This window comes from Vombatus ursinus, unplaced genomic scaffold (assembly GCF_900497805.2).
Source record: "Vombatus ursinus unplaced genomic scaffold, bare-nosed wombat genome assembly UNPS02014799.1, whole genome shotgun sequence".
In the NCBI taxonomy this organism is placed as follows: Eukaryota; Metazoa; Chordata; class Mammalia; order Diprotodontia; family Vombatidae; genus Vombatus; species Vombatus ursinus.
Window position 1 is genome coordinate 12262406 of NW_020954577.1, and position 27655 is coordinate 12290060.

The window sequence follows — 27655 nt, forward strand, 5'->3', positions numbered from 1 at the left end:
GTGTTATCTAATGAGATACCCAGTAGCATAATTGGTAGAACAGAACCGGTCCCAGAAAATCCTTATTTGTATTCTCAACATTTTAAATATGCATTAAGCTGTGTCATATACTACCTACAACTCAGAAAATTATGCTTCCATTTACATTTCTAGGATCAAGACTATATCTGTGCATAAATTTCTTGATGGCCACCATCCACGTCCATGTATCAATGAAAATCTGTCTCCATTTAAATAAGTGAATTTGAACTTCACAAATCTTGATTTCATCCAGGGATCCAGGCAATGTCAGTATGTTAATGTGCTTACATGTCTAATCTGAGACTTTTACTAAATGAATATAATTAGCCTAGAAATAGAAATGGAACCATAATTCATTAATATGCTCATTGTTTTTCCTTCCAAATGCAAATCTTCTCCTAACATGAAACAACTGAACAAGCACATATTAAGCATATTCTATTTATCAGGTATTGTGCTAGGATCCGAGGACGCAATGACAAAAACAAAAACAGTTCCTACTCTCAAGTCTTTCAACCTGCCTGAGCTAGTTTCCTCATCTCTGAAATAGGAATAATAATAGCTGTATGCTATATTAGACCAACAAATCCCCCTTCATAATCACATTACAGTTCCTTAGGTTTCTGCAATTATTATTTAATATAATCAAGCAGTTTATAATGAATTTCTGGCTCTTTCTACTGAGAAGAAAAGTATGAAACAAATACTGCAGTGATTAATGCCAAGAAAAGGGGCAGGCAAAGTGAGTATTTTATCATTTTTTTAGAGAAATAGGATGAATTCAATGATTTTATGGATAAAATTATAGCTCTGTTAGGGCACAGAACTGATTGAAAGGAACTGGAAATACAGGACTTTGTGTATATTTGTGTGTGGGGGGTATCTTTTTCTCAACTCTAGCTTTTATTCTTCCACTGTCCTTACAGCTGGCAATGCCCCTGCTGTAACTAAACAGGAGAAGTTATGAAGAAAGTGTTATACTTTCTCTTGTTTGGGGATGTCTAGATACTAACAGCTGTTAGGATACGGAAGGGGGAAGCAGGAGTATGCACAAGATGTTCCAAAAGTCTTAGTGCAGTTTTAAACCAAGAATTTTGGGACACCTTGTATCTGTGTGTTGGAGGTGTGAGAGGGAAACTAACTTTCTAGATGAAGGATGGAGATAAAGCCACATGTAGCCCTCTAGGTCCTCAAGTTTGGCCTTTTAACTGAATCCAAATGTCACAGAATAAATCGCTTTAATTTAATATAAAAGATTTGTTCTATAAAATTTTGACTCAGTTAAAAGGCCACACCCAAGGACCTAGAAGGCCACATGTGGTCTTGAGGCTGCAGGTTCCCCACCCCTCTTCTATATACACTCCCTTTGGAAAATATAATTTTTTCATTGAATTGGAAACCAAGACTTGAACACGGTGACTGTATACCCATGATTTTCAGAAGACTAATGTGCCACATGAACCTTGCATGCAAATCATGGAAATAATTTTAATAGCTGGACTATAGTGCCTCATTCAGTGCTCTGAATCTCTATTGTGAGCAGGTTCTGGGTAAGTCAAGTGAGTGAGTGAGTGAGTGTGTGTGTGTGTGTGTGTGTGTGTGTTTGTGTGCTTGTTTTCTTTGATCAATGTCTTTTTCAAAAATTGTGAAACATATCTTGTGAATTAGAGTGAGAACCCAATGAGCCAATCACTGCTCTGTCTAAGGCTGTCTACTGATTGGAATGAAAGAAATGCTTCATCTAATACCTATTGGGACTCCACCATACCATCCCAGAGAGTAGGACAGAACAAACAAGTTCTTCCTTCCCCAGCATCACCTAGTAAAAAACCCTAAGAATGAATTGTTCACCTTAAGCCTGACTTGAGAGACTTCCCTGAAATAAGAGAGTCTTTGGGCTGAAGAAGACCCTTGTCCCTTCTAGGGAGTGGACAATATTCCACTAGGAAGTGGAGGTATTTCTATAACTATGCCCTTTTGTCTTTTAGGCTCGGGAGCCTTCTCATATTCTCTACTCTCTCCCTTGACACATTCCTCCCCACTCCCTCCCCCCCTCCCCAGAAAGTTTTGCGCAAAAAGAGCTTTGATTCTGCAGGGGTATTTTCTTCCTTCTCAAAGGGAATGCTAAAGAGGGGAGGGGAAGGGGAAAGGTGCATCTTGGTCCGCTTGTAGTTCATTAGGGTCCCTGGGCGGGGCTGAGCAAAAGCCAGCTTGGGTATTGGCTCTAAACACACACACACACACACACACACACACACACACACACACACATATATGTATATATATAATATATATATATATATGTATATATCTGTCTTTTTCCCTCCTCCATCAACCTCCTAAATTCCAATGAGGTCACTGCGATGAGCAAGAAGAAGATAAAAAGAGAAGGGGAGGAAGAAGAGGGTGGCGGTGAGGGGGAGGAAGAAGGAGAAGAGGAAACAGAGACAGAAAGGGGCAATCAGACAAGGTCGACTTTTTCTGAGACACAGCAACTGTGAGGAGTGTGGTGCTGAATGTAATCTGCCTGGAAGAGAGACGGAAGCGGAGATAGAAGGACTGAGCCACTTTTCTATTACGACAGTAACAAAGGGAGACGAGGCAGAGAGGAAGCAGAAAGAAGGGAGCGAGCCCTCCCACTCGCCCCCCCGCAGAAGACAAAACCCTTGGACTCGGAAAAAGGATCAAGGGAACCCGAAGTGCTGGAAGACACAGGACAGAGAAAAAGCCAGCTAACGAGAGAGGGGGCGTGCAGGTTTCCTGCAGGGACTTTGGACGCAGCAGCACCCTGGACAGCGCCCGGGTGAGCGCATCCCTGATAAAAAGACTCATCTCTAAGCGGCCATCCTCTTGAGAAGAGGTTACTTTTGCAACATCTCCCCTCTGTCTTTCCTTCCCTCCACTTCAACTTGCCTTCAGCCCTGGAGCAGAAGGAAATCCTTTGTCCTTCGGCACTTTGAACGTGCCAGGAGGTGCCCTGGGTGCTTTGGTCCCGTCCAGAGATACTCGCCTCTGTCTCTGGGACTGCATACCTATTGGAAAATGCTAAACTGGTGAAGAAAGGGGAAAAAAGTTTTGGGGGGTCTACTGGGGGAGAGAGGGGAGCGCACGGGGAAAGCGGAAGACAGAAGGTGGATGGTTTGTTTCCCGGGCTGATCTGGAAGGAATGATGACCGAGGAAGGATGTGCACCAGCGGCCAGATCATTGGGAGCCTGCTGGTGCTCTCTGTGCTGGAGATAGGGCTGGGGGCGTCCAGCGTGGCCGTGGGGGCAGTGAGCTTCAGCCTGGCCCTCAGAGAGCACCAGCCGCAGCTTGGAGACTCCTCTCCGGTATGGAGCGGGCTGTGTGTACGTTAAGCCATTTCACTCTCTCTTTAACTCTTGTTGCTGATGATCATTGCGTGTTTAATAGCTCCTCCCCGGGAGGGAAGGCCATAATAAACCTCCCCCTTGCATGTCAGTCTGGAAAAGCTTCCCCTGTGCATTGTTCCTGTGGGTAGGCTAAGCCTGTCCTCTGTGGTCCTTTTTTATTTGTCTGAATACCTGCTTGGGGTGAAGACCCAATGAAATAAGGATCTCTGGTTTACCTGGAGGGTGAAAGGGTCCTCTGGGAGATCCTAGAACGGTCTTGTTAGTGGGAATAATCAGGGGGTGGCTTTTTCAAGAATGTCAAGGGCATGTCCTCTGACTTCTCTGTTCCTTTAGAAGGAAAATTGGAAACATGTCATGGGTTTTGTAGGGTCTTCAAAAGCAAGCAGGGTTGTAATTATTCTTTTGTCTTAGGGAAAATGGTGACCAGGACACACAAGTGGCAATCCAGATGCGACAAAGTGAGATACATGGTGTGTGTGTATGTGTATGTGTGTGTGTGTGTGTGTGTGTGCCTGTGTGTAATCTCATATGCCTCAAGTAATGATAATATTGTTCTCCATTGTCCTTTTCTGCTAGTTCTCTCTAGATGATTATTTATCACCTATCAATATACACCTGGAAACCACTTTGTGAGTTCTAGGCAATCACTTGTTTGCAGTAGAAGGTAGGGGGTGAACAACAACAGAGTACAATTTGTAAGAACACCTCTAATCACATAGTTCCTACTGAGAGGTTTCATACATTTCATGAGGCAAGCTGTCAGAACCAATGTACCTTTTGTTTCTTCCTCTATAGGTAAGATTCAGGAAAACTTTAAGAACTCATGCCTCCTGTTAGAAATCATAGTTTGGGCCGAACTGCAAAAATTTGTTGGTTTTTTCTTCTCCCTGGGTTCCAGTGAATCTTGTTATCTTTCTTGGTTCACATTGTACCTTGGAAGATTGCTATTAGAAAATATGATTTTATTTTCCTAGTAATTCTATTAGTGAAATTATAAAATTATTTGTGTTGTGTTTTAAGTGAAAAAATGGTCATTTGGGTACACAAGTGTAATAATCCCCAAAAAATTATTTTTAATTAAGTTGATAGCTAATACATGCATATTGATGAGGGTTCTCATGGGGTTCTCTAATAAGCATAAATTAAACTAAACCTTACCTTTCAGAATTTAGTAACTGGGTCACATCTTTTAAAATTAAATTTGAACAGATTTTTTTCTTTACAAAAAAGAGAAAAAAAAGAACTCTAACTCCAAGAAAGCTTTAACGTGTTCAAATGAGTGTGTAATTTTTCTTCAATAATAATAGCTAAATTGTGTAGCATGCTTGACTACAAAACTTTTTATACACATCATCATTGGACATTCTTTTGACCTAATCATAAGTAACCTTTTCATATTGATAGTATAAATATATGGAATTAGAATTTATTAGTTAAAGTACAATGGAAACCTTTAAAATAAATTTTCTTCATCTTATATCCACTAGGTAATATTTTTGAAGTCATGGTGCAGTCACAGAGCAGAGAAATAAACTTCCAAACTCTTCCCATGAAAAACTACAGTTACTATGAATTGTTACATAGCTCTAGGGTTCATAGTTGTAGGGGAGGCTGGCTTAACTGATGACTCCATGACTAGGATGCTTGCATTGTTTTCCGAGTTTGCTCCTTAGCAAATCAGAATAAATGAAGAAACTGAAGCCATGTCTTCTTGATGCCCAAATAGCAGGCTTGTTGAGTGGGGATAGGAAGAAGATATGACTCAAACTGGATGTTTGGTATCATATCTAGAAAAGTATCTAGCATTTTGGTTGACTAAGTTTCATTTTGCACCTAGTTGTTTGGCATCCTTGAGATGCAAACTAAAAGAGGTCATGGTTGTGTCTTCATGAGATTAAAATGTCTAGTCAGTTGAGTAGGGGAAAAGACCTATAATTTGTCAGGACAGGGTCTGGGAGGTCACTAAATTACTTTAAATTGATGACTTCAAGGTGTGTGGAAATTGTTCCTAACTGCCAAAAGCAGCAAATAATAAAGGGGCAAGGGGCTGGTGTTTGAAAGTGATGCTGCAATCAAAATGAGAGCTGGCATTAAAGATCAAGGAAAAGTCATAGAAAAAGTTCAAAGAGACAAAGGAATGAAGTGGATAGGAAGCTGCTTTTTCCAGAATATTGTCACATGGATGATAACAGCGTTGAGCTTTCCTGCAACTAAACTAGAAGCAGGGACTCAATCACTCACTTCTGCCTGCATGGTCCTAAACAAGTCATAAAATCAATCTTGAATTGGAAGTGAATTCAAAGACCATCCCATGCAACCCATACTTCAACTTGAATCCCCTCTCCAGCAAGGCAAACAAGACGTCATCCCTTACTAACTCACTAAGTAGCTCATTCCAGTTTTGCTAAGCTATGTAACTTAGTTAGATTTCCATTTCTTCATCTACAAACAAGAGAATTGGACTAAATGATCTCAGTTGTTATTCCTGGCTCTAAAATTCTATGATTCTATGTGTCCTTATCATTTTGTAGCATTTGTGTGTTTGGTACTAGCTCTTCAGTTCTCCCTACAAATACAACATAAGGCAAGCTCTTGAAAGCAGTGTAAAACGTTGCCAATGTTTAGGTTACCTAAACAACCCTTGTCTTTTGTATTAGATAAAATTCTGGCTGAAGAGCCAAGAAGACCTAGATTTTAATTGCATCCCAGATATTTATTTACAGGTTATCAAATGCTGGACAAATCATTAAATTTGGCTCAGCAGTAAAATGAGCACGATTATTCTTGTAGCTGTTGCCTAAAGAGGTTGTTGTGAATAACAAATGAAATAACTTCTGAAAAGTGCTTTCAAAAACAGTGACAGATATTTGCTTTATTATGATTATGTATTATCTTTATTAATTTACTCTATATAGTATATCTAGTGCTTCAGATAGGTAGAATTTTTGTGAAACTTCAGAGACCTACTTGTTTAATGGCCTCATCCTTCACCATGACAACAACTCAACCAATTGAGTGTTGTGTTGAAGTCTATACATATGCAAACTTTAATCCAGACCATAGCAACATAGAGATAATAATCTACACTTAAAGGGAGACTATACAAAAGAGAAATAAAGCATTTCTTTTTTGCTATAATTCTAAAGTTATTTATTCCCCTTTAACTAAATTAAAAATAAGTTAAAGGTAGGAGATATCACAACACAAGGAATGACATTGGGCTGTGATATTTGAATCCAATTGATCCATGACTCAGAAGTTCCCAAACTTATTTGGTCTACTGCCCCCTTAAAAAAAATTACTCAGTGCCCTCCTGGAAATCTTACAAACTAGGAAAGAAGTCTCAGATTAAGTGAACAATTGCATCTGAGGCTACTATCACCCACCTGCATCATTTCAGCTGCCCCAGGGGGTAGTATCACCCACTTTGGGAATCACTGCAAGTGATCTTTTTTCTTCCATGAATATGATTTAGAACTTGCTTACTCTGAGTTCTGACCTCCATGTGGGAAATAATGCTAGGTATTGAAGAATATAAACCATTTACCTTAGTGTAACTTGTAACAACTGTAGGTTTATTCAATCAAAGTAGATTGTAAATTGCACAGCAGATCTGGTAGGGATGACTACCATATTTGAAAAGATAATGATGAGTCTTTCTCTTTCTAGACACTAGTGAAATCTCTATCTTTCTGCAGCCAAGAATGCCCTTCAACTTGTAGTAAATCACCATGCGGTCATCTGGTGCTTATGAATATCCCCTCTACCATTACTGAATGTGCAGATAAAAGGCACTGTAGTTCACCAGTTTCAATAGTTCAGATGCCAAATATATGTTTCATTTCAAACTAGATCATCTGGATCTCTTCGGCCTAAATTATGCATATCATCAATGAGAAATAGCCTGTGTCTCTCTTCAAAATTACAACATGTGTTAGATCTGGTATTATTGTTAAGGTAGCTAACATCTACCTTTAATAATATGTAATATTATTACTAGATCAGAGAAAATCCAAATTTCAAGCAGACAATCTGTGAATAATGGAATCAGTAATATCAAGTAGTCACTTAAGGAAAAAAACAATATATTAATTCTATTTTATTTTTAAAGTCCTAAAATAATGGGTGTTTTTTCCCCCAGTGAGTTAACATAAAGTTTAACTGAGCCACAGCTCACTCAGTGTGAAGCTTTTGGTTGTCTCAACAACCAAATACAATTGCTAGGTGACTCCTATGATAGTGGATGGAATATTCCAAATATCCACTTAGTGTACCAAGGGATATATCTGTTTTCCAGATTTTAAGTGTTGGTGTGTGAAAGAGGAATTAGCACAGTTCTGTTTGGTCCCAGAGGGAAGAACTAGGAGCATTGGATGAACACCACAACAAGGATTATCTTGTTTGGTTGGAGGGAAAACTTCCTCACCATCCGACCATCCACAGATAGAATGAGATGCTTCATAAGACACTGGCTTCTCTCTCATTTGAAATCTTCAGACAAAGAATGAATGACCACTTGTTGGAAATATTTTGGAAGGCATTCTCAATTAAATATTTATGATTTCTGAGGTCCCCTCCCATTGTGATATTATGAGACTCTTTTCTAACCATAAAATCTGCTCTACTGCCAGCCTTGTAGTGGTTAGGTATGAAATCAAGGAGAGTCTGGAAATCAGTTGCTAAAAGATGTTTGGGCATAAATAACCATGCTGACAAAAATATTTAGTGCATTGACTACAGCAGAGGAATCTGTTTCCGTTGTTTATCCCACTAAGTAGAAATATCCCCCAAAATAGTAAGATAAAAAAAAAAAGACTGGGAGGCTGTAAGAGAAGCCAAAACAAACGTAAAGATTAAATAGGGTTCATCCAAGTAAAGCCAATTATAGTCTTTGCCTGGGGTGATTTTGCATATGCCAGCTCAGCATCTTAAAGAGCTCAGGATTTCTTTCATGGCAGTCTCATTTTAGAAGGTGGAACTATTTGATTCTCCACACAGGAAAGGAATGTCAAAATATCTGCACTAGGCCATGGTGATTTGTTTCTCTGAAAATGCCCATATTTGGATAACCTTGGAAGGGTAATTCCAAGCCAGCTAATTGGAAAATGTGAATTTTTGAACTGGATAGAATGTGAGGAAATTAGACTCAAATTATTCTTGGAATTTCAGCCAGAAAATATGGCCTGAGTTGATTAGTCCACTGTGAGAAGTGGCCAGCTCTCATACTCAGGAAGCCTTTCAGTCAAAAGAAAGCCTCCATAGTAATGGTTTCTCTAGAATAGACAAGTTTGAAGTTTTCCCCTGGGGGAGTTAGGTAATATCTGTAATTTATATTGGGGCTTTTGGAGTTGTAATAAGATTAGGCAAAGGGAATAGTGGACTAGATCAGAAGTCAAACATGAACTGTTGGCTTCCTCAACATAATTTACCCTATAATTTAGCTCAGTGCCATCTCCAAAACATAAAGCAGTAGCAATGGGATAGGAAGGGATAAATATATGATCCCAATAATTTTCTCCCACAATCATCTTAGGAAATTAGTTGTTGTTCTTGAGTCATTTTCATTTGTGTCCAACTCTTCTTGACCATGTTTGAGGTTTTCTTGGCAAAAATACCAAAGCAGTTCACCATTTCCTTCTCCAGCTCATTTTACAGATGGTGAAATTGAGGCAAACAGATTTAAGTGACTTACCCAGGATCACACAACGACTAAGTATTTGAGGCTGACCTTGAACTCATGTTCAAAGTCCTGAATCCAAGACTGGAACTCTATCCACTGTGCCATTTAGCTGCCCCAGGTTAACAGTAGTGAGAGCTAGGTGGCCCAGTGGATAGAGCTCTGGACTGGAAACCAGGAAGATTCATCTTCCTGAGTTCAAATCTGACCTCAGACACTTACTAGCTCTGTGATCCTGGGAAAGTAACTTAAACTTGTTTGCCTCAGTTCTTCATCTGTCAAATGAGCTGGAAAAGGAAATGGCAAACCATTCCAGTATCTTTGCCAAGAAAACTCCAAACATGGTCATGGACAGTCAGACACAACTGACTGGAATAAATGAACAACAAAACATATATATAAATTGGTCTAAGAAATCCATTTCACAGATGATATATTAAGGATTAGAGAAGTAAAATGACTTGCCTGAATTCATTCAACTCATGAGTGGCAAATCTGTGATTTAGACCCAGGGCCTTTGATTCCAAATCTAGTATTTATTTCACTATACTTGAAGGTAATTGGCATAATCAATCTATGAAAAATTTTTTAAAACATACTTCTATTATGTATCCAGCACAATGACTATCCATGGAAAATACAGAAGCATAATATCTAGTCCCTGTCCTCAGAGTTTGTTTTAGATTCCTTGACTCAGAAAGAATAAAATAAACTAAGTAACAACTAGTATAACTCAGCCTGTAATTAAGGCTCGAATTGTCTGGTAGTGACTAGAAGTTCAGAGGTTGAGAAAAGAGGAGGCCTGAATCTCAGATAAAGATCAGATAAGCCAATGGTAGAGATCTAATTTAGATTCGGGGCTTTTTAAAATGATATGTAAATGAGAATTGTTGTTATTAGTATTGAGAGACTGTGTAATGTGGTGGAATGACCCAGATTCAGAGTCCAGTCACCTCATTTCAGATCCCAGCTCTGCCAAAACCTGTGTGATCAATTTGCTATATAATCTATACTTCAAGATCCTTATCCATAAAATGGAGTTGGACTAGACAATCTATGAGGAACCTTCCAGCTCTAAATTTATGATCCTTTCATCTTGGAAGGGTGGTTAGACATTGGATTGGTAAAGTGAATAAGGGAGAACATTCTAGGAGAAGGGAATAAGGAGTTACAGAGCACAAAACATGTTTGTGGGACAGATTATGGGACTAACCTGGATAGAATTTAGAATGAGGTAAGGACACCTAGATGGATAGGTAAGGTAAGACTGTATTATAGAAAACCTTAAAAACCAGGCTAGTGTCAGTTTTTGTCATTTCTTTAGCACCATGGCCAAAAGTCCTAATTAGAGGGCTCTGCTGACAAACCCAAGCTTTCATTCCCACATATCTCAACCCTAAACTCAGGAAGCAGTCATCTCATCAGCACCAGCATATAGTCATATGAGACGCTAACTAGATGGACAGGAACAGATATTTGTAAATCTCTCACTCACTTAGGATCCATTCCCTGTTGCGAATTGGTCAAGCCAAGAGGATTCTATATTGTTGTTATTATTAATATTATTAAGCTCAGAAAATGAATTTTCAATATGCAATCACTATTATTTTGCCCCTTGACTATCTTAATTTCCTTATATTTTTCCAAAAGAAAGATTTTGGCACCATTGTTAGTTGAATAGTATGCAGACTTAGTCTTGTAAGCGATCGTGTTATTTCAATTCCTTTGTTTTTAAGTGAATCTTTATTTTTTAATGATGGTGACTTCTGAAAATGATGAGCTTTGGTCTAATGCACCTATCCATCAAAAGAATCAGTCCAAATTAGATTTGAGTGAAAATGAGTAGACCAGTGGAACTTCTGAAGTGGAAGAAACCTCAGAGGCCAACCCATGACTAACCAAGCACCTTTTCTATAACATGCCCTCCACATGGTTATCTAGCCCTTGTTTAAATAAAAGGAAACCCATGATGTCTTGGGCCAGCTGACTTCACATTTAGAAACTTTTTATCCCCCTGAGAAGAGGTCCGTAGCTTCACTAGAATGCCAAAAGGATCCAACACACACACACACACACACACACACACACACACACACACACACACACCCCAAAGGACTCTCTTTTGGGGCTAAACATGCCTAATTTATTCAAATCATCTTTAAGTGGCATGTACTCAAAGTCCTTCATCACCCGGGCCATCCTGCTATCCAAATTCTCAATGTCCTTCCTAAAATGTGGAGGTTTGTTTAGTTCTCCAAATGAAATTTATTTAATCTCCTCATCTCTTACTGCTGGCACAGTGATTAAATCCTTCTTTATTTGTCTCCTGGAAATTACTCTCCTACACAGCTTCTTCTGAGAAGTTCATATAATGCAGATAATAATTCAACTAATAACAATAAGAGTTTATATTGATATTACCATTTATTTCTTCTGAGGTCCAAGTGCTCCTGTTACCTCATTTATGTTGACATCCTACCAGTTTTGGTGAGGAAGTTCCTTCATTTATTGGGCATAGAACCTGAAGTAGAGAGAAATTAATTTGTTGGCTCAAGATTAAATTCATGTGACCTAAACCAATATCTTTTGTTTTCTCACCCAAGGATATAACGAACAGACTAGAATACCAGAAGAAAATGGCCATGCAGCCAATGTAGGGTGGTAAAGGTTTCTTGAAATGCAAGCTGCTCCCAGATTTTGGTTCAGGCCTGTGGCAGTGGGGAGGGAATCCATTACTTCTCTACTATGTCAGCAGCTTCAGATGACTATGAGTCATCATGATTTGGGGAGGGGGACATGCCAGGGAAATCGTATGAACCCTAGTTATGTTGGCTTCCCTTGGGAATACAAATTCCCTCACTTTGACCTTAAGAGAAACTGGAAATATAAAACTCAATGAGGAGAAATCACAAGTCTGAGAACCACAAGGTCAATCAAAATTGACCTTCATAACCTCCTATGTGCAACTTTCTCCTCATAGTTCCAGAAGTGGAGAAGACCTCAGAGGTCAATCAGTCCAGCTGCCTCACTTTTCCAATCTGTATTATACTTCAAGCATATCAAGTTCTAAATGTTTTTATTAGATCATAATTACAACAGGAGGCACTAATTAATTCCATTTTACCTTACTTGAGTTTAGAATATATTAAATTCATCATATTAATTCATGGGACAGATTAATATTCAGATATACCTGACCTAACTGAAAAAAAAAACAGTCAAGCTACTATTCTGAAAAAAAAAAATCCCAAATACTCTGTCAAACATTTAAAGAAAACAATTCTCTAGGTAACATTATTATCAACAAGAACTGGAAAACAAAGTGAGTGCCCTATAGGATTATAGACTATGCCTTTAGACATGAAAACATACATAAAATGTAGACATGCATCACTAGGGCTGTCCCTTTCATTTTTGTTAACTTGCTTTTACAGATTCCTTTTGGTTTTATATCAGTCATTTATGAATTTTCCTCAGTCACCCATCACTTAGTTAACCTTCCCTTCTAACAAATAAAAACGGTCAAGCAAAAGCAATTGGCATAGGTAATATATCCCATGATCCCATGGACATTCTAGAGTTGGTTGGTAAATATAATTACCCACCTTCCATTTAGTTTAGTTTTTTTTTCCATTTACATAATGGTAGCCATTGAACATATCATTTTTCTTGGTTGTATTAAATTCACCCTGCCACAATTGACACATGTTTTCCTGTGTTTCTGTGAATTCCTAATATTTTTCATTTTTTACTCCATGATAGCATTATATTCAAATGTGAAAATTTCTTCAGTCATTTCTCAGTTAATAGACGTTAGTGCTGTTTCCTTTTTTCTACTACAAAAAAAAAATTCTACTCTGAAAATTTTGTTGTATATTGAACTTTGTCTCTGTTTGTTCTCCTTACCATATTTCCCTAAAAGGGAGATTTTCAGGTCAAATGATAAGAACATTCCATTAGAATGCAAATCATTCTGTCCAAATTTGTTTTTCCAGATAGTTGAACCAGTTGTCAGATCTAACAATAGTATATTATTGCTCTTATCTTTCTGCAGATCCTTCAATATTTACTTATTTTTGTTTTTGTCATCTTTATTTTCTAGATTTTTAAGTGTGAATTCCACAATGTGTTTTAATTTTTATTTATTTTATCATTAGTGATGCAGAACAAGTGTTCATGTGCTTGTTAATGGCATGCAATTCCAAATTTTGGGAAATGAACTATATATTTTCATGACTTCTCTATTTTGGAATGGTTCTTGACTTGAATGAGAGTTTTCAAACTGGAGTTAGGAAGAATTGAATTCAAATCCAGCCTCAGACACTAACTAGCCATGTAAATAACTTATTCCTTTGTTGGCCTGAGTTTCTTCTTTTGTAAAATCAGGATAATAATAACACCTACCTTACAGAGTTGTTGTGAGGATAAAATTAGATAATATTTTCAATACGTTTTTTCTAACCTTAAGGCAGTATAAATATATATATATATATATATATGTATACACACACACACATCTATCTATATATCCACCTCTCTCTCTCTCTTTCTCTCTCCATATATATGTATATATATACACATATATGTATATATATACACATATGTGTGTATAGATATATCTCCTGGTATATATTATATGTAGTATATACACACATATATATATCATACACACAAATATATACACATAAATAGCTATTATTATCACCATCATTATTTATGTTAGTTAATAAATGTGTATTAAACAGTAATTATGTATCAAGCAGTGTATTAAGTGCTAGAGATACAAAAAAAGGCAAAAAGGATCACTGCATAAGGAATTCACATTTTAATGGTGGATAAAGCATGTAAAAAATCAAGCACATATGAGATATATACAGAGTATATTGAAGATAATCTCAGAAGAGAAGCCAGTAGTAATTGTGGGGATGTGGAAAGACCTCCTGCAGAAGAAGGTAAAATTTGATCTGATTCTTGAAGGAAGTCAGAAAACCTAATAGGTGGAGGTGAAGAGTATGAGGATTTCAGGCTTAAAGAAAAGCCAATGCAATGGGAGAAGAGTATTGTTTACAAAGAGCCCCAGAACTAGAGAGTATGTGAGGAGGAATGAAGTGTAGGAATACTGGAAAGATAAGAAGAGAACAAGTTGTAGAGAGCTTTAAAAGCCAAAAATAAAACTTCATTTTTTTTTTAGGCAGTTGGGGTTAAGTGATTTGCCCAGGGTCACACAACTAGTGTCAAGTGTTTGGTCTGAGGTCAGATTTGAACTCAGGTCCTCCTTTCCTCAGGGCCGGTGCTTAATCCACTGCACCAACTAGCCTCTGGATTTTATTCATTAGGGGAGTGACATGGTAAGAGTTACTTCTTAGAAAAAAAGTATTTTAGTAGCTGAGGGGAGGATGAATTTGGAGAGGGTAAAGAATTGAACTAGGGGAACCAGTTAGGAAGTTATTTAAATAGTATAGGCAACAGTTAATGAGGGACAGAGCTTGACTGTGACTGAACAGAGAAAAGATGTACACGAGAGATGATGAAAGTTTAAAAAAAAAGAAGACCGTACTTATGAGATTTGGAAAGTGAATGAATGAGTGAAAAGTCAATGATGACACCAAGGTTGATAGTCTGCGTGACTGGGAGGGTATTCTTTATATATCTTGGATATTAGACTTTTACCTCTGATTATTGCTCTAAAATATTTATTATAGTACATAATATGTTATATATTGTATATTGATATATATGCATATAACATTAATGCTATATATATTATAAAATATAAGTACAAAAACTTTTTTTCCAATTGTTCCCCTTCTTATCATTACCACATTGATTTCATTTGTGCACAAGAGTTTTATTTGTATGTAGTCAAGTTGCCTATTTTCTATTTTGCAGCCTCTTTTTTCCCTTGTTTTGTCACTTGCTTTTTGCAAGAAATATATTTTAAAGGACTAAATCTGAATAGTTTCCATCAGTAAGGTCCCTTTGATTAGCCAAGGAAAAAATACTGCAGGTCAAACTCCTTCTTGGTGAACTCCAGGATCTATGTTTCCTTCTTCCTTGCTATTTTTCAGAGGAAATACAATAATAATAGCAAAAAGGCTTCCTTAACTTGTCAAGCTAAGAATCATCACTGGATTATTTTAAAAGAAGAAAAAATATCACATAGCAGAAATGGAACAGAACACAATGCATAATGCATTAAAAATGACATTAAGTTAACAGTGTGGGGGAGATGTGAAGATGGATTGAAATTCTGAGGAATAATTGCAATTTTCCCTATATCCTGAAGAGTGTGGGCTTCTGGCCAGTGATCTTTTTTCAAGATTAGATGTTGGGAACTAGGATTTCACTTACATGACTGTGCCATACCCATGATTCACGTATTCCATGGAAGTTTTCACTTTTTGATTCTTGTTCTTCCATGATTAGCCTCTTTCCTTTCTCCATTCTTTTCACTTGCTCTCCATGCCAACTAGAATTTCTACTTTGCTGCTGGTGGGAGCTCATGTTGCATATGCCCCTATGGTATTCATTTCAGTTCAACTGCTTGTTCATTGAACCATCTTAATCCAATGCTGTGAATATTTTATTTTGTTGTTGACTAACAGAATATCTCCATTCCTATTAAACAACAATTTATTTGAACATATTCTCTCCAAGCAAAAGTAGAATTACATCTTCAACTGAAAGCTAGATGACTCACAGTTGGCAAAGTAGCAGGGATTTCAGTTCAGATATGAGTTTGACTGGATGACCTTCTAACTCTGAGTTGTGAGATTCAACAACATATTTTAGGCTAATAATTCTACTTTCACTTGAAGTGTGACAATGGGCTTTTTTTGCTCTTTTCCCTTGTTGACATACCTGCTAAGACTCTGCCTTTAGCACTAGATACATCTATCCTCTCCCCTTGTTCCTATCCCTGATGTCTCCCCTGATTGCCTTGGGCACCAAATTAGACCAACCTGTGTCCTACTCAAATGGTATTTATCATCATAATTATCACAATACAACTGACATTTATTATAGATATTACCTCGCTTTTTAACTCAAAATAACCATGTGAAATAGGTACTGGAGTTATGATACTATTGTCTCTATATTAGAGAGGATGAAAAAAAACTGGAGGTCAAAGGCATTAAGTGACTTCACCAGGGACACAGCCAGTAAGTACATTGGACAAAATCTCAGAAAGCTTTGTAGGTCATGGATGTGCTGCAATCAAATATGTGAAAACCCAGGTCCCAACGATACACCAAGATGGATGATGATGATTGCAATTCACAACTCCAGAGCACTTAATGGTTTGCAAATTGCTTTTGATATATAAAGCTGTTTTGTCTTCCCAACAATACTGGGAGGAAAGTGCTACTGTTATCCTGGTTTTACAGATTAGAAAGCTGAAGCTCAGAGAGGTTAAATTGCTTGTCTAAAGTCATACAGCTAGTCATTTCCTGAGACAGGATTTAAAATCATCTCCTAACTCCACGTATAGCACTCTGTCCACTTTGCCTCTCTCACTATCTCTGAATGTCCAGACCTTTGCATGATTACAAATTACTTTCTAGAAGAGTTAGATGAAGTCACAGAACTACCAAAAATGTATTAGCATAGCTGTCTCTTCACAGCTCTCGACTATTTCCAACATTGACTCTTTCTAACTCTTGGTATCTTTTCCAACTTGTTGAGTTTAGGTGAAACCTCAGAGTCGTTTTTACTTTTATTTTCTTATTAAAGTTGATTTATTATTTATTCATGTCCTTTTACTATTAGTCTATTAGGGAATTGATTTTGTTTGGCTTTTTTGTATTTGCGTTAGTTCCACATGCATATCTTAGATATTAAATGCAAAGATTTTTTTTCCCTAATTCACCATTTACCTTTTTATGCTAACCCTGATTTTGTTCATGCAAAATCTTTTCGATTTCACGTACTTAAAATTACCTTTTATCTTTTGTGATCTTCTGCATCCCTTGTTCAGTTAAAATAGTGTCCCCTGATCAGAGTCATTCTTCCATTCAACTACAACTTGCTTGTATCTTCTGGTTTCATTTATGACTTGTATGACAGGGCTGATACAATTAGTTTCCACAGTGGGAAAATGAGACAAGTATTTCACGTTCAGTAACAGGGTAATATCTTTGGGATTCTTAGCACCCTTTGTCCCCCTTTGTTTCTGTCCTGCTAATCATCAGTGAAGAAGTAGAAGGACTGAAGACCACCTTGTATTGTCATTTGTTTCATGGGTTGCCACGGCCAGACTTCATCACCAGCCCATGTTTGTAGAGCATCCATATGCGATTAACTGTCCTCAAAAACTGATCCTGAAAAAATAAAATCATTTAATTGTAGTGACAGTATGTGAAGCTTTTCCAATGTAGTAGAATGAGCTAGTGTTTTTCTTCTGCTAGCAGAGCCTTCAATAATCCAGGTTTATCTAGACTTTTTAATGACACATGGAAGGACATTACAGAAGAACAATAATTATTATCAAAAATTCTAATAATAGCACCAACTCATATATGTGTGTATATGTATATGTATACATATGCATATACACATATATGTGTGTATGTGTATTCATGTGCCTGTGTATATCACACAATAGCCACAAACTTTCACCTCCCCAAACCATGAGTTTTTCAGGATCATATACAGTCATAGATTTTTCAGCTACAATATGATTGAATCCAGTCTCCTTCTTCTATAGATGAAGTAAGTGAAAGGAAGAGTAGTAAAGTGACTTACACAATGTCACATAATTGTGTGAGGCAGGATTTGTACTAAGGTCCTCCTATCTTCAAGTCCTGCACTCCATTGACTACACCATCCGCCTCAAAACAACCACAACCACAACAATTAGCATTTATGTAGTTATTAAATCTGCAATGAACTTTGCATCAGTCAAGTCATTTGAACCTCACAACAACCTTGTGCAGTAGGTACTACTATCACTCACATGTTATCAGTAAGAAAACTGAGGCAAAAAGGTGACTTGCCCTGGGGTCATGTAACTATGTGGTTAAAATCTAAAGTGAGATTTGAACTCAGGTCTTCCTGACTCTAAATCTAGTACTGTATTCACAAAGTTAAAGAAATTCACAAACTTGAGAACTTTTACTTTAAAGTTCAGCAATTCCTCTTTATTCTCTTTGCAGAATGAAGCATTACTCTGGAGTTATTTGGACAGTAGAACTAATGTTCTCAAAGCTACCTGGAAATTTTCAAGCCCCTGGAAAGCCGTTGATTAGTATAGGCAAGGAGGAGAAATGCCTTAACAGAACCCTTAAAAAACAATCAACTCATTTGTCAATGACCAACTCACAACTTTTAGAAGAAACTTCAAAGTGTTGCGGTTCTGAATGTTGGCAACCAGGGTGCTGTGTTGTGGTTTCTTTTTAAAAAAAGAAATCCAAAGATTTGAGAAACAAAATTGCAATCAGCTATGCCTCTCAAGAGAAAAATAACATTTCGGGCATGGCTTTTTCAGAAAGGCTTGTGAATAAACATGTTCCCATATTCTGCCGTAGGGTGCATTATTTCAATAAACAAGTCACAGATGATTCCATTAAAAGAAATGCCTTAAAATCCATCCTCTTAAAACAGAGCCATGTCACATGAGATCCATGCATGTCCATATCCATGCCCCAGAGGCCCTCACTAAATCAAAATAAGGACTGAATTTGGGGGCATATTATGAAATTTAAACATCTTTGCTTAATGTAAATCCATTTTCCCCCCACTCAGCTATAATCAAGGCAAAAGGCATTCCTTAAGCAAACAGTTATGTTGGCAAAAAGTAGGATAATCCTAGCTGTAATTCGTGATGTATCTAACCTTTCCCTTGCTCCCAGTTAAGAGGATATTGTGTGTGTGTGTGTGTGTGTGTGTGTGTGTGTGTGTGTGTGTGTGGCTAGAGATTAAACATGTGATTTCATCAGTATAGGGAACTCCTAAATGTTGAAACCCTCTCTAATAGTGCACCTTCTCTGCAACTTGATCTTAGAGCATTACCTAGAGAGGAGGAGGAGGAGGGAGGGGGAGAGAAGGAACAGAGACAGAGACAGACAGACACACACACACACAGTGAGAGAGAGACAGAGATAGAGACAGAGAGAAAGAGAGACAGAGAGAAAGAGAGAGACAGAGAGACAGAGAGAGACAGAGACTAAATGACTTTCCCGGTTATTTATAGAGGCAAGACTTGAATTCAGGTCTTCCTAGTTCCTAGCTTTCTATACTCTACGTCATGCTTCTCCTTCCAGAGAAAAAACAACCTTTGACAGTATCAGGAGAGACCTGGCCTGAAAGTCTGGAAGACCTACATTCAAACACCTTTTTGTACATCCTAGCTGTGTGACCTTGGGCAAGCAATTTAACCTCAAGCTCCAGGTAACTCTGAAAGACTATACATTGCATAACAGATGCCAACCTGCATTGGCAGAGGGGGGAAGTTTCCTATGGCATTGAGATCATAGACAGAGTCTCTTTCTCTATTGTCTGTTGTGAATAAAAAACCAGCATGGGGTAATAGAGAGCTTGTCTCAGAGTCAAGAAGATCTAAGTTCAAGTCCTGTCTCTGATACATTTTGGCCTTGTGACCTTGGACATAACCCATGACTTTTTATTGCCCTCCCTGGAAGTTCTCTAAGACTATGATTTCAGAAAGAGTTGGTGATCTGCATTGGTAGACAGAGTTTCCACACAGGGAGTATACCATGTTGATGAAATCAGAGGTCCGGAACAACAACAACAAAAGAAGGAGCCAGTGATGGTTGGGTCACAGGGTCACTCTGAGGATCAAATGAGGTAATACCCATAAAATGCCATATAAATGGCAGCTAGGATTATAATTATTCCTTAGACCTTTGCTTTGGTCTTTAAGATCAGTCCATTTCAGAAACTTTCAAAAGACCAAAATAGGATGGAGCTGGGGAAACTCTCACAGTCTTTCTTCAAAGCTGCCATCTGGAACTCATTATTGGCCATAGGCTGTCCAGGAACTGGGGCTCTCACATATCAGATTGCAACACACAGTTCTCAGGAAGCTGGAAAGTAAATACTCTGTGCATTAAAGACATACTCAGAACAAGGCCCTCAGTGCCAGACCGCCTTGGAGCCCATACTAGAAATGGGTCGATCATTCCAAAGTATCTCTCTCTCCTACAGCAGGCCAGGTTCATGTTAGGAAGCAATGGGCAGCAGGATCCTCTCAGACTTTCCCTAAGATGATGAATCATGGCCCAGAATGTCTGGTTCAATTGGACTGATTCTTCCAATGGACTGTGGGACCAGAGCAATTATACTGCTTGGTAAGCAAGAAAGATATTACAGGTTCTGTTATGTGTTATTTCTCTGGATCTTCTGCCTCATATGTGAAAGCATCTGTTTCCTTTGCCTTCACATGAGACCTCTTCTTTTCCTCTCCCTTTCTTGAAGATGAATAAATTTAAACCCAGCTCTAGGAACTTATTTTTTAATGCAGAGTTTCTTAAGATAAGTTCCACAGACTCTCAAGGGTTCCATGGTTAGATCTGAGGGAGTCTGTAGTCAGATTTCAGGGGCCCCATGAACTAAGATGGGATTAAAAAAACTGCATCTTTATTTATACTAATCTTGGAAATTTAGCATTTCTTGCAGTTATGCATGTAACTACAATAGCTCGTAGACTTTGCCAGAATATTAAAGTGACTCATGTCAACACAATATAGACACATTCCCATATTCTCCCATAGGATACATTATTTCTATCAACAAAAATAAACATTACTTCAGTAAAAATAAAAAGTCAAGAATTCTTATCTTAAGGTCCACAAGTTGGTGGTGAAAAGAACATCAAATTAAGAGTTCAATGACCTGGTTTCTAGACTTGACTTTGACACTCATTTTCTGTCACTTTAGGGTTGTTGTACAATTTTATGGGCCTCAAGTTCTTTGTCTGTAAACTAAAGGATTTGAGTGAGATTCCTTCGATGGTCCCTACAACCTTATGATCTCAAAGCTAACCTTGGGTGAAAGTATCAGATAGGTTCTATTTCTATGCTGTTAACCTTCGTATACTATGCTATATTAACTTCCTATTCATCTTTATAGAAGTTGCCTGGGGGTGATCTCACCTCCCTCTCCCTGTGTCCTTGTGTTCCCTGGGTTTCCTTCCTTCTCCCACCACCCTCTGTCACTAGGTCTGTGCTTTTCTCATGATTGTAGCCCCTTATGAAGCTTTCATAATAGGACTCACACCTTCTTCAGTGAATCAGATAGAAGGGACCTTAGGGATCATTTAGTCCAACTCCTTGATTTTATAGAGGAAGAAAGCTGGGGCTAGGAAGGCAATAGTCACATGAGCAAAAGTGACAGAGCTACTACATGAAGCTAGCTCCTCAGATTCTGAAGGGGACCCTCTGAATCTGGCTTCAAAGCCAAACTCTGTTAATTACCAGCTATATGACTGGGTGGGACTTCTCTGGATCTCCATTTCCTTCCCTGTAAAATGAGGGGGTTAGATGAGTCACATCTAGCTTCCATCTATGATCCTACCTTGATGCATACTTACTCCTGCCTAGGAGCAGGAGGGTGTGTAGGGTAACTAGGTGGCTCAGTGAATAGAGTGCTGCATGGGGAATGAGGAGACTCATTTTCCTAAGTTCAAATCTGGCCTCAGACACTTAATAGCTGTGTGACCCTGGGCAAGTGATTTAACCCTATTTGCCTTCATTTCCTCATCTATAAAATAAACTGGAGAAGGAAATGCCAAGCCACTCCAGTATCTTTGCCAAGAAGACTCCGCATGAGGTCACGAAGAGTCGAAATCGACTGTGAAATGACTGAATGCACTTGCCTAAGGCCAAGCCCAGTGCTGGGCGATGAGCTTCTCAACTGGGTCTAGTCTAGTCTGATTTTGACTCTTTTGGCAAGCCAGGGTCATTCTTCATCTAACAAGTAGCCTGTGATAAATGACCAGAGATAAATGTCGTCCTCTGATATGGTAATTGGTTTCTGGGCTATATCCCAGGCCTTCCACCTTAGGAAACCTGGACAGCGTTAGAGAACATTGTGAACACAAACTGACTGCTTGGAAGGGTCCAGAGCAGTTTCCTCCAAGAGAAAATGAGATGGTCTTAGAGTATTTTTCTCTAAGCAATTGTGAAAATGGTTTAACAAAGTGTTTCTATGCTTCATGAGGTGTGGAATTCTAGAAGAGCATATCAAAGGTTTGGCTAGGTGCCTTTTTTTTTTTTATTATTTCCCAACTATAAGAGACATAATTTATGCCATGCTGTAGATAACCTTCTTGAGTTTAAAAAAAATAAATAAAGTCAGTGATTGGACAGTGTTCAGGAAAATCAGGATAATTCAAATTGATATAGCACTTTCAGATTTACAGATAGCTTTATATGCACTAATTCCTTTGATCCCCCCCAGCAATCTTATAATGCAGGTGCTATGGTCACCCCCATTTTACAGATGAGGAAACTGAGACTTTAAGATGTTAAGTGACTTCCCCAGGGTCACACAATAAGTGCCCCTGTGTGATTCGAACGTCTATTCTTCTTGACTCTAAGGTCACCTCAATGGCCTCTATACCACCTTATTCAGTAAGGAAGATGTTAATTGCCAGGTCCAAATAGGAGTAGAAGACAAGAGTAATTAACATAGGAGAGGATGCTTACCTTGATACTTGTAATTCTATCATCAAAGAATCAGGTTTTTAGGGTAAGCTGAGTCCTGATTTTTGCTGGAGGGACAGATCAAAAATTTACCAACACTTTGCTATTGACTAACTTACCAGATCTCTATCATTTCAGAAGAGAGAAAAACACTGTAGGATGACCGTGATTCCTTTAGGGAATAGGAGTCACTCAGTGGACCCAGGGTTTCAGTTTGAACTTGTTTACTTCTGAATATTTTCAAGTCATGTCTGGGAGAAGTAAATACAAAGGTGAAAGCGAGAATCCAGCTTTCCGGATACTGGCAGTCTAGAAAGAATTTTGGAGTTCGTCTTTGCCAACCCCCAGCCCTTCTACAGGTCAGGAAACTTGGTCCCAGAGAGGGTAAGAGATTCACCAAGTCTCACAAAGGTAATTTGTGCTACATGTGGGTCTAGAGTGGCATCTAAGTAGAGTGAGGGAAGGTGAGAATTTGGGAAGAAACGAGAAATGAATTGATTGCTAAATTTTAAAATGAAGAATGCCCAAAGAGGACTAATACAACTATAACTATGGTGAAAGAGACATCAATGGTGGAATAAGCATTTATGAAGCACATACTATGTGCCAGGCACAGCAATAAGCGCTGAAGATACAAAGCTAGGCAAAGGACAGATATGTCTAGATGGGCAGACCCGCCCATCTTGCTCAAATTCTCCTGAAAATGCAAACTAATGAGGCAGAGTGGTGTAGTGGTAAGAGCTCTCAATCAATATAAGCCAATTTTTAAAAAAATCAATTTTTGGAAATATCTTTTTTTTAATATCACCTTTACTTCTTACTGCATTTCTGCCACCTTCCCAACCAAGGACACCATCCTTGTTAAGAAAAAAATGCAGACCAGAAAAGCAGTTCAGCAAAACTAAATGACACATTAACTGAATCTGACAATGTATTTAGTACTTCACACATACAGTGCACCACCTCTGCAAAGATGAAAGGGAGGGCCATTGGAAGTTTGTTGGTCATTCCATTGACTTTTTGATAGCCATTACATATGCTGTTTTCCAGTTCAGATTACTTCCCTTTCCATTAGATCCTATAAGTCTTTCCATGATTCTTCTAATTCTTCATTTTTTATAGTGTAATGATATTCTATTACACATATGCACATATCATCGATGATTAAGCTATCCCCTAATCATTGAGCATTGACTTTATTCTCAGTTCTTTGCCAACATAAAAAGTACTATGATATTTTAGTGCATATGGGACCTTTCTTTCTTTCCTTGGTGCATATGCCTAGCAATGAAACTTCTTGGGCACAGGGTAGGGACATTTTAATTACAACATTAATTACAAATTACATTTTGAATCAATTCCCAGCTTCAACAAGAGTTTATTATTGAGCCTGCTTGCCTCCAGCCATTCTGGATTTGCTCATTCCATCTCTTGTCATCTTTGCCAATCCATCAGGTGGGAGATGAATCTTCAGAATTGCTTTGCTTTTATTAATGTTTTGGAACAAGCTTCCATCTAGTTGTTAAGAGCTTATAATTTTTCTTAATAATATGTTCAAATATTTAAACTAGTTCCTTTTTTTCTTTAAATGTTTTTGTATTGTATTTATATAAATGTTGAACATATCTTGGTGTATTTATTACCAGATGTCTCATGCTATTTGTCATTATATTAAGTAGAACTTATTGCCGTTTAGTTGTTCAGTCATGCCTGACTCTTCATAGCCCAGTATGGGTTTTCTTGGCAAAGATACTGGAGTTGCTCATGATTTCTTTCTCCAATGGATTAAGGCAAAGAGAAGTTAAGTGAGTTGTCCAGGGTCACACAGTTAGTGAGCGTTTGAGGCCAGATCTGAACTCAGGTCTTCCTGACTATAGGCCCAGCACTCTATCCACTGAGCCTCCTTGCTGCCAAAATAGAACTTTCTTTTCCATTATTTTCTTTTGAATATTGTTATTGCTATCTATAAGTGCTACTGATTTTTCAAATTGATTTTTTACCTTGAAACTATACTGAAATTATTGTCTTAAGTCAGTTTCTTGGATGATTCTCTGAGTTTTCTAAGTAAAACATCATGTCATCAGACTGTAGTTGTTTTTACTCTTCTTTGCCCATATTTATACCTTTAATTTCTTTCTCTTACTGCTGTCACTAGTAGTTCTAGAATTATTTCAAATGCTTTGAAATTTCAAACTATGTCAAATATATATGTGTATATATATACATATGTATGTACATATACATATATATGCAGATATATGTGTGTGTGTGCATGTGTATGTGTGTGTGTTTGTGTGTAAATTTAGTAAACACCAATTAAGTATCAGGCACTGTTCTAGGCTCTGGGGAACCAAAGACATGAGGGAGAATCCCTGCCTTCAAGGAGATTACAATCTACTCATGCAAAATATGTTCATTGTTGAGTTGTTTGTCAGTCATGTCTGATTGTTCCTGACCCCATTTCGAATTTTCTTGGCAAATATAATGGAGTGGTTTGCCATTTCCTTCTCCAGCTCATTTTACAAATGAGGAAACTGAGGTAAACAAGGTTAAATCACTTGCCCAGAGTTACACAGCTAGTAGGGTGTCTGAAGCCAAATTTCAACTCAGGAAGATGAATCTTCCTGATTCCAAGCCCAGTGCTCTATCCACTATGGCGCCACCTAGCTGCCCTGAAAAATGTACTTATAGGTAAATAGGAAGTAATGATAGAGAGATACAGAGAGAGAGACAGACAGACAGAGAGACAGAGAGAGAGAGAGAGAGAGAGAGAGAGAGAATAAACAGCTAATTCTTTGTAGAAGAGAATTGTTGCTGAGCCTTGAATGAAACCAGAGAAAGTAAGAGGCAAAGTCCTGGGTCTCATAAGCATGGTTATACACCTCTCTGTCGATGCCTTAACTCTGTCCTGTTCTACTCTCCATATTCTTCTCTAATCATCGTTCTACCCTCCAACCCTAAATTTTTAACTCACATTATTTGAGGAAATGCATATGTATTTGAACATGTATCTGAGGAATGATCAGAGACAGATATATTTCTCTATGCCTCTGCCAATGGAGAGAATAGCAAGCAGGGGCAGGAACTGGAGCATGCAGCTAGATGCATCATTTTTCAGCCCAGCACTAGGCTACAGAAGTATGTGTCTGACAAACCAGATCCTTTTGACTACATTTTTCAAAGTCTGCTCATGACTGGTGGTTCAAGTTCGGCCTAACTTTAACAAGCCTTCCTTCCTTTCCTTTTCCCAGTTAAAGCCAGTCTTATGCATTAGCTGATAATTTACTCTTTCTATATCTCTCCAAAGGCTCATTTTCCCCACTTTCCAATTTCCTAAGAAATTTATATCATGCCATGGTGCTTTGCCCTTTGATTCATAGGTTTGCTGGTCTTATCTCTGACCCTTATTATCAGTGTGGTAATGGGTATGTCACACGCTCTCTGCACCTCAGTTTCCTTATCTGCAAAATGGAAATAATAGCATCTGTAACACCTACCTGTCACAAAGTTGTTTCCAGGATCAAATGAGATAATATGTGGATAGGACTTTGCAAACCTTAAAGCACTATGTTCAAAGCTAACTTAAAGCTAGTTGGTTGCTGCTGCTGCTGCTATTTCTGTTTTTCGAAAACCCTTAAAGTACTATGTGAGTGATAACTGTTGTTGCTGTTGTTATTGCTGTTATCAAGAAGAAAAAATTCAGGGTCACCTACTATAGTGCAGTGGAAGGAGAATAGGATTTGGAGTCAGAGGAGGTGGGTTTGAATTCTGACTTCACTACTTTAGAGATCACGTGTTTGAACCACCTCATTTTACTGATAAGGAAACTACCAAGAGAGGAAAAATGACTTGCCTGAGGTCATGTTGCTAGTAAGTGGCAAAGCCAAGATACAACTCTGAACCTCAGTTTCTTCAACTATAAATTAACTGAGCCTCATTTTCCACATCTGTCAAAATAAGCTGGGGAAGGAAATGGAAAACCCCACATAGACTCATGAAGAGTCAGATATTGAAACGCCTAAACAATAACAACAAAATTAATAATAATACCTAGAATATCTCCCTCAGCAGAACATTGTGAGGCTCAATAAGATAATCTGTGAAAAGCACTTGGCCTTAAAATGCTACGTATGCTAATAAATAATGAATGATACATTATAGAAGCAGTATAAACAAAGAGCGGGGTTGGAGTTGGTGCAAGGGAGGCAGTTCATTCCTGGCTGGGAATTTGGGAAGACTTCCTAGAGCAGGCATCACTTAAATGGGTAAAAATGGATAAAGAACAGTGACATACTGGATACAGTACTGGACTTGGCCTTAGGAAGACTTGGCTTACAGTTGCCCTCTGGGTATTTACTAGCTGTGTGATCCTGGAAAAGTCACTTCTCCTCTGTGTGCCTCAGGCATTATCGAGGAATCAATCTACTTAGCCATAGATTCAGTTGTAATCTGCATTGGTTGAGGGGAGGGAAGGGCTTCCAGATTTCACCCTGGGAGGTAGCAAAAGAGGAACTCTTTCTAATTAGGCTTCCACTTTTCCCATCAAAATTCAATTCACACTGAGAAGTTGTCCATCACAACAAAGTTATAGTTCTTTGCCTTGAAGGACAGAGCTAACCAGTTGGTGCCCTGACAGAATGGTCCATCTTGCTGAACTACTTTGATAAATATATATGTATATATAAATTGACATAGCATGAATTATATATATATATATATATACACACATATATATATATACATAATTCATGCTATGTCAATTTTATAGACCTCAGTAAAGTATATTATTGGGAAATGACTATTGGGTTTGATTGGAATTTCTGAACTTTTTTTTTTCATTTGTTTGCATCTGTGATTTTTGCATAGAGAACCTCCATTGGATAGATTCCCTCTAACAATGAAGTTGCCAAGTTTCATCCAG

At 38.1% G+C, this 27655-nt stretch overlaps 1 protein-coding gene across 3 annotated transcripts in view; it reads left to right on the forward strand.

The window, feature by feature from the left end:
- The first annotated feature begins 3204 nt into the window (after window positions 1-3204).
- Window positions 3205-27655, forward strand: part of TMEM196 (transmembrane protein 196) — a 59600-nt gene continuing 35149 nt past the window's right edge. For 2 of the 3 annotated variants that reach the window (XM_027872011.1, XM_027872012.1), the window contains exon 1: window positions 3205-3369. In XM_027872011.1, the coding sequence (XP_027727812.1) occupies window positions 3205-3369 (165 nt within the window). The remainder of the gene's footprint in view (window positions 3370-27655) is intronic. The other variant, XM_027872013.1, reaches the window with a different exon arrangement.